The sequence below is a fragment of the Anser cygnoides genome, chromosome 35 (assembly GCF_040182565.1).
Source record: "Anser cygnoides isolate HZ-2024a breed goose chromosome 35, Taihu_goose_T2T_genome, whole genome shotgun sequence".
Taxonomy (NCBI): domain Eukaryota; kingdom Metazoa; phylum Chordata; class Aves; order Anseriformes; family Anatidae; genus Anser; species Anser cygnoides.
The window spans coordinates 2,146,587-2,154,415 of record NC_089907.1 but is presented as its reverse complement, the minus strand read 5'-3'; the positions used below and the strand labels follow the sequence as shown (position 1 = coordinate 2,154,415).

The 7,829-nt window shown below is 60.3% G+C and overlaps 2 protein-coding genes across 3 annotated transcripts; both read right to left on the bottom strand.

Moving 5' to 3' along the window:
* Window positions 1–317: 317 nt before the first annotated feature.
* On the bottom strand, window positions 318–2,367 carry LOC136788359 (uncharacterized). The gene has a single exon (XM_066986795.1). The coding sequence runs from the start codon at window positions 2,201–2,203 to the stop codon at window positions 959–961; it is 1,245 nt and encodes a 414-aa protein (XP_066842896.1). The 5' UTR covers window positions 2,204–2,367; the 3' UTR covers window positions 318–958.
* LOC125181578 (zinc finger protein 271-like) lies at window positions 2,367–7,817 on the bottom strand. 2 transcript variants are annotated; one of them, XM_066986682.1, is made up of 4 exons: window positions 7,728–7,817; window positions 6,410–6,510; window positions 5,431–5,505; window positions 2,367–4,430 (listed from the first exon to the last, which is right to left on the bottom strand). In XM_066986682.1, exons 2-4 carry the CDS (start codon window positions 6,441–6,443, stop codon window positions 2,380–2,382), a joined length of 2,160 nt encoding a protein of 719 aa, XP_066842783.1. In that variant the 5' UTR covers window positions 6,444–6,510; window positions 7,728–7,817; the 3' UTR covers window positions 2,367–2,379. The 2 variants fall into 2 exon arrangements, with proteins under 2 accessions (XP_066842783.1, XP_066842784.1); XM_066986683.1 differs by having other exon boundaries at window positions 2,367–4,409.
* Window positions 7,818–7,829: the final 12 nt, after the last annotated feature.

The window sequence follows — 7,829 nt, the reverse complement described above, 5'->3', positions numbered from 1 at the left end:
AAACGAAGCGAGGGCTCGCCCCGTTCATTCTCATAATTAATGAAAAATTAAAAACTTGCGTTAATTTTTATCGATTTTTGCCTTTTTAGGGCTGTTTCCTCACCGGCTCGCCCGCCACCCCACCCATTTTTGGGTGAAAACGCGAGGATTTTCCCATTTTTTTGGGTAGTGGGGCCCCGGGGATGTGCCGAACCCTTGGGGCCGTGAAAAAAAAAAACCCTAAAAACCCCTAAATGGCCTCAACCCCCTTAAAAACCCAAACGAGCGCCTTTTGTCCCGAAATCCCTGTTTTTCTCCCCAAAACGAGGCAGGCGGCGTGTAGCTAGGCTCTAGTTTATTTCTACTTGACGGGAGGAGCGCAGCGACGCGGACAAAAGCGCAAAATACCCAAATTTCCCCCAAAAAAGCGGCGGCCGCCGGGGAGCGCGTCCGGCGGCTCCGATTTCGGGCTTTTTTCACCCAAAAAAAAACCGCCTTCCGCTTCCCAGTTCTTTTTTCGTCGTCTTTCACTTTTTTTTGGCGTTTTTCTGCTTTCCGTTTTCCCCCGCCGATCCGCTTCCGCTTGAGACTTGCCCGATTCTGCTCGTTTTTGCCCCAAAGTGGGGAAAAGCCCCGCTTTCCGTTTCACCTTCTCGTCCTTTTTTTGGGGGAAAAAAGGAAAACTGAAACTTTCAGTTTTTTTATTCTTTTCCGATCCTTCGACGCTTCGGCGTCCTGCGCGCGATCCTGCCCGTTTCTTCTCGTTTATTCATTTTTAATTATTTTTTATTTATTTTTTCCTTCTTTTTACCCCATCCCGGGTTCGGGTCCAAGCGTTCGCAGCCCGGTGCCAGGTGGAATTGGGGGAAAAAACCGTGGATTTGGGGCCGGCAAAAAAAAAAAAATCGCCGCCGCCGTTCCCCACCGGTCGCAGAGCGAAAGCGAACACAAAAAATTGAGGGAAAAGGAGAAAAATTCATTACCCACCCCCCCCCCCCCCACGCACCGCAAACACACATTTTTTTTTTTGTGAAGTCCACGTGAAAATGGGCAAAAAAAAACCAAAAAAAATGACGTCGCCGTTAAGTGACCTCACCGGGGGTCTGCCGCGAGGATTTTTCTTGCAAAAAAAGGGAAAATGGAGGGAAAAACCGGCCCCGGGGCCGCCTCCGCGGGCGGGAACAGCCCCGAGTCCTGCCGGAAATGCGGCTTTTGGCTGATTTTTACCCAAAAAAAAGGGCGGCGGGGCGGCGGGAGGGGAGCGGGGCCGGCGGGCGGGCGGGGATGGGGAGGATGAGGATGGGGAGGGTGGGGATGAAGGGGATGAAGATGGTGGGGATGGCGATGGTGGTGGCAATGGGGATGGGGATGAAGATGATGATGATGGCGGGGATGAAGATGGTGGTGGTGATGGGGATGAAGATGATGGGGATGAAGATGGTGGTAATGGGGACGAAGATGATGGGGACGAAGATGATGATGACGATGGGGATGAAGATGATGGGGATGATGGAGATGAAGATGATGGGGATGAAGATGATGAAGATGATGGGGATGAAGATGACGGGGACAAAGATGATGATGATGATACGGATGAAGATGATGGGGATGAAGATGATGGGGATGATGGGGATGAAGATGATGGGGATGAAGATGATGAAGATGATGGGGATGAAGATGATGGGGACAAAGATGATGGTGGTGATGGGGATAAAGATGATGAAGATGATGGGGATGAAGATGATGGCGATGATGGAGACGGGGATGGCAACGCTGATGGGGCTGGCGGTGAGGATGATGACGGGGATGAAGATGGGCTGGAAGTGCTGATGGTGAGGATGATGATGATGAAGATGATGGGGATGACGATGATGGGGATGGAGTGGATGGAGGTGATGGTGAGGATGATGATGGGGGTGAGGATGATGATGACGGGGATGAAGGAGCTGATAACGGTGAGGACTGTGGCAGTGATGGTGAGGATGACGATGGGGATGATGGGGAGGATGATGAAGATGGGGATGGCGATGCTGATGACGGTGGTGAGGATGATGATGGGGATGGGGACGATGATGATGGGGAGGATGATGACGAAGGGGATGAAGATGCTGATGCTGGTGAGGATGATGATGGTGAGGCTCATCCTGACGACGGGGAGGGTGACGAAGATGGGGATGGAGGCGCCAACAGTGACGGCGGTGAGGATGATGATGGTGAGGCTCATGGTGATGACGGCGCTGAGGATGCCGATGGGGCCGGAGGGGCCGATGCCGAGCCCGGTGAGGACGCCGCCGCCGGGCCCCTTGTGCCCGAGCCCCCCCCGGGACCCCCGCTGGGGTCTCCCGGAGGTGGGGGGGGGGGTGGGGGGTTGGGGAGGGGGTCCCGTCTCCCCGCCCCCGCTCAGTTGATGAGGGAGGAGGCCGGGGGGGCGCCCGGGGGGGAGGCGGCCGGGGGGAAGGCCGGGGGGGGGAAGGCGCGGGCCGGGAACGGGAGGGCCCAGGGCAGCTCCAGGGGGGGCAGGGGCAGGGCGGCGGGAGCGGCGGGGAACGGGGGCAGCGGGGGCGCGGGGAAGGCGCCGGGGGGCGGCGGCGGCGGTGCCGGGGCGGCGTTGGCGGCGTTGGCGGCGTTGGCCTTGGCCTTGTCCCCGGCGTGGGTGCGCTGGTGGCGGTTGAGGTGGGAGCTGCGGCTGAAGCACTTGGCGCACTCGGGGCACTTGTAGGGCTTCTCGCCGGTGTGCACGCGGCGGTGGATGGTGAGCTCGGAGCGCTGGATGAAGCTCTTGCCGCACTCGGGGCAGCCGTAGGGCTTCTCGCCCAGGTGGATGCGCCGGTGCTTGATGAGGTTGGAGGAGACGCTGAAGCACTTGGCGCACTCGGGGCACTTGTAGGGCTTCTCGCCGGTGTGCATGCGCCGGTGCTTGGTCAGGTCCGACTTCTGGATGAAGCCCTTGCCGCAGTCGGGGCACTTGTAGGGCTTCTCGCCCAGGTGGGTGCGCTGGTGCTTGATGAGGTTGGAGCGCACGCCGAAGCTCTTGCCGCAGTCCCCACACTTGTAGGGCTTCTCGCCGGTGTGCATGCGCCGGTGCTTGACCAGCGCCGAGTTCTGCCCGAAGCTCTTGCCGCACTCGGGGCAGGTGTAGGGCTTCTCGCCGGTCTGCGTCCCCTGGTGCTTGACGCCCTCGCCGCGCTGTGTGAAGCTCTTGCCGCACTCGCTGCACTTGTGGGGCCTCTCCGCCGCCGCCGCCGCCGCCGGCGGCCGGGGGCGGGCGCCCCACCGCGAGCTCTGCCCGCACTCCCAGCACCCGCCGGGGCGCTCGCCGCCGCGCGCCCCCCGCCGCCGCTTGCCGCAGCAGGGCTCGGCGTGGACGCGCCGGTGCCGCTCGAGGTGGGAGCCCTGTGAGAAGCCCTTGCCGCAGTCGCCGCAGCGGTAGGGCTTCTCGCCGGCGTGGATGCGCCGGTGCCGGTCGAGGTGGGAGCTCCAGGCGAAGCTCTTGCCGCAGTCCCCGCACTCGTAGGGCTTGCCGGCGGCGTGGCCGCGCTGGTGCTGCAGCAGCGCCGCGCTCAGCCCAAAGCCCTTGCCGCACTCGCCGCACTTGTGGGGCTTCTCGGCGGCGCCGGCCAAGCGCCGGCGCTTGGCCAAGGCGGCCACGCCCTTGCCGAAGCCCTTGCCGCACTCGCCGCACTGCGCCGCGCCGCCGGCGTGGGTGCGCCGGTGGCGGTCGAGGTGGGAGCTCCAGCTGAAGCTCTTGCCGCACTCGGGGCAGGCGTAGGGCTTCTCGCCGGTATGGATGCGCCGGTGCCGCTCCAGGTGGGAATTCCAGTTGAAGCCCTTGCCGCAGTCGCCGCACTTGTAGGGCTTCTCCTCCAGGTGCTGCTTCTGGTGCTTCACCAAGCCCGAGCTGGCCGGGAAGGTTTTGCCGCAGACGCCGCACTGGCAGGGCGCCGCCGCCGCGCCGTGCACCCGCTGGTGCTGGATGAAGGCCGAGCCCACGCTGAAGCTCTTGCCGCACTCGGGGCACTTGTAGGGCTTCTCGCCGGCGTGCCGCCGCTGGTGGGTGATGAGCGTGGAGCTCAGCCGGAAGCACTTACCGCACTCGGGGCACTTGTAGGGCTTCTCCGCCCCGCGCCGGCGCTTGGTGAAGGCGGCGCCGAAAGCCAGGGCTTTGCCGCAGTCGTGGCACCGCCCGTGGCCGAGGAGGCTCCGCTGGGGGAACTTCTTGAAGGCGGCCCGGTGGCCCGACTTGCCGGCCCGCTTGCCGGCGCGGGGCGGCCCCTCGGGTTTCGGCGGCTCGCCGCTCGTCGCCGTCCCCTCGCCGCCGGGCGCGTTGGGTCCCTTGGGTTTGGGCGCCGGCGGCGTCCCCTCGGCGTCGGCCGCCTCCGGTTGGCCCGGCGGGGGCTCGTCCTCCTCCTGCTCGCTCAGCAGCCCGGCCTCTGCGGGGGCAAGGGGGGGCTCTGGGAGCACCCGGCCGCGGGTGAGCCCAAAAGCCCCCGGCCCTCGCTTCGCCCACGTCGCCCCGGGGAGGCCCAGGATGGGTTGGGTTGGGTGGGGTTGGGTTGCTTGGGTTTGGTTTGGTTGGGTTGGGTTTGTTGAGGTGGGTTGGGTTGGCTTGGTTGAGGTGGGTTGGGTTGGGTTGTGTTGGTTGCGTTGGGTTGGGTTGGGTTGAGTTGGGTTGGGTTGGGTTGAGTTGGCTGGGTTAGGGTTGGGTTGTGTTGGGTTGGTTGAGGTGGGTTGGGTTGGGTTGGGTTGAGTTGGGTTGGGTTGAGTTGGGTTGGGTTGGTTGAGTTGGGTTGGGTTGAGTTGGCTGGGTTAAGGTTGGGTTGGGTTGGGTTGAGTTGGGTTGGGTTGAGTTGCGTTGGGTTGGGTTGAGTTGGCTGGGTTAGGGTTGGGTTGGGTTGGTTGCCTTGGGTTGGGTTGGGTGGATTGGCGTGGTGGGGCTTCTGCCAGAGGAGGCTGCTCAACGCCAACCCAACCTTGGCCACCCCCAATGGCGGGACGTCCCCAATTTCGTCTTCTCCAGCACCCAAAGCATGACCAAACCCAACCTTGGCCAACCTCCAATGACGGGACGTCCCCAGTTTCATCTTGTCCAGCACCCAAAACCCCATCCAAGCCAACTTTGGCCACCTCCAGTTGATGGAACATCCCCAATCTCGTCATCTCCAACACCCAAAGCATGACCAAACCCAACCTTGACCACCCCCAATGACGGGACGTCCCCAATTTCGTCTTCTCCCGCACCCAAAGCCCCGTCCAACCCAACTTTGAGCATCTCCAATGATGGAACATCCCCAAATTTCGTCTTCTCCCGCACCCAAAGCCCCGCCCAACCCAACCTTGGCCACCCCCGACGTCGGGACCCCGTAACTTCTCCGGGCAACCCCCTCCCAACCTCAACGTGCCAAATTTCTGCGGAAAAGCCCCAAAACGGTCGAGTTCCGCGCCGGGACTCACCGGACGCCAGCCCCCTGCGGCGATGCGACTCGGCGAAGGCGGTGATCCGTGGCCAGCTGATGGCGATCTCCTCGGCTAGGGGACACAGTTGGAGTCCCAATTACGGCTTTTTTTCCCCCAAAAATAGCCGCGTGCCCACACGTGACACCGGGAGCGCGGGCAGCAGGACCCCGGTAGAACCCGATGCGCGCGTCTTCGGCTTTGACCCAAATCTTCCATTTTTCCGGGATAAATTTGGGTCAAAATCCCCATTATGGGGGATAAATTTGGGTTGATCGGCATTTATTGGGGATCAATTTGGGTGAAAATCCCGATTACGGGGATTAAATTTGGGTTGAGCGGCATTTATTGGGGATCAATTTGGGTCAAAATCCGGATTATGGGGGATATATTTGGGTTGATCGGCATTTATTGGGGATCAATTTGGGTGAAAATCCCGATTACGGGGGATAAATTTGGGTTGATCGGCATTTATTGGGGATCAATTTGGGTCAAAATCCGGATTATGGGGGATAAATTTGGGTTGATCGGCATTTATTGGGGATCAATTTGGGTGAAAATCCCGATTACAGGGGATAAATTTGGGTCAAAACCCCGATTATGGGCAATAAATTTGGGTCAAAACCCCAATTATGGGGGATAAATTTACATCAAAACCCCAATTATGGGCAATAAATTTGGGTTGAATCCCCCAAAATGATCAAACCGCACCCGGGACCCCCGCCCTTTATTTAAGCTTAGATTCGGGGATTTGGGGAATTTTCCCGAACCCCCCCAATTTCTGTTCCCTCTTCCCCGCCCCCCCCCCCCCAGCCACCAGCTGGGGCCAAACCCTTTAATTGAATTATTTTTATGTAAAAAACGAGCAAAAAGGGAGGGAGGAAAACGCTGGGAGCCGAGGCGGCGGCTTGATTTTGGGGTGAAAAAACCCGCTTTTGGGTCCGTGCCCCCCCCCCCAAGCCCCACGCGCGCCCCTCACCCAGCGAGATGACGTTCTCGTAGCTCTCCTGCATCGTGTCCTCGGGGGGGGGGTCCCCGAAATTTTTGGGGCGGGGGGGGACAAACGGAGGTCACCGGCCCCTGTAAGGCAAAGAGTGGGGGGGTCCCCGTCTGCTTGGTTGGGGGGGGGACCCCAAATAAAAGGGGGGGGTCCCTATTGCTGGGGGGGGGGTCACGGTGAGGATGGGGGGGTCGTGGGGGGGATGGGGGGGTCCTGGGGGGAACTGGGGGGGCGTGGTGGGAATGGGGGGGGCGTGGTGGGAATGGGGTGGGCATGGTGGGAATGGGGGGGGGTCATGGGGGGGAATTGGGGGGAGTAATTAAAAAGGGGGGGAGTAATTAAAAAGGGGGGGAGTAATTAAAAAGGGGGGGAGTAATTAAAAGGAGGGAGTAATGAAATGGGGGGGTGATTAAATAAAGGGGGGGTGTTAAATTGGGGTGATTAAATAAGGGGGGGTGATTAAGTAAGGGGGGGTGATTAAATAAGGGGGGGTGATCAAATAAAGGGGGGTGATTAATTAATGGGGGGTGATTAAATAAGGGGGGGTATTAAATTGGGGGGTAGTTGAATAAGGGGGGTAATTAAGGGGGGGTGATTAAATGGGGGGTAAATGGGGGATTAAATGGGGGGATTAATTTGGGGGGGTTAAATGGGGTAATTAAATAACAGGGGGATTAAGTGGGGGGGTTGATTAAGGGGGTGATTAATTGGGGGTGATTAAATTGGGGGTGATTAATTGGGGGTGATTAAATTGGGGGTAATTAAACGGGGGTAATTAAATGGAGGTGATTAAATGGGGGGTGATTAATTGGGGGGGTGATTAAATACGGGGTGATTAAATGGGGGGGGTGGATAAGGGGGGGAATTAAATGGGGGGGGCGTTTAAGGGGGCGATTAAATAATTGGGGGGGGGGCAATTAACCCAATTAGCCAAGCGGGGGGGGGCCCTGCAGGGATGGGGGCCCAAATTATGGGGAGGGGGATGGGGGGGGGGGGGGGGACCGGGATGGGGGGGGGTCAAGGGATATTTGGGGGGGTTAAGGGATGGGGGGGGGTTGTGAGTTTTGGGGGGGGGTCGTGAATTTGGGGGGGGGGTCGTGAATTTGGGGGGGGGTCGTGAATTTGGGGGGGGGTGTCGGGAATTGGGGGGGGGGGTTAAGGGATCGGGGGGGGATTTAAGGAATTGGGGGGGGGGAGAACGGGTTGGGGGGGGGAGAACGGCTTGGGGGGGGGGTTAAGGAATTGGGGGGGGTGGTTAATTGGGGGGGGGGTGGTTAATTGGGGGGGGGGTCGTTACCTGCCGCTGCGGGCCCGGGGCTGCGGGGGCGGCTCCGTTGCACGCCGGCTCCGTAACGCGGGGCACAGGAAGGGGCTGGAGCGGCCGGGGGGGGGCCGCAGG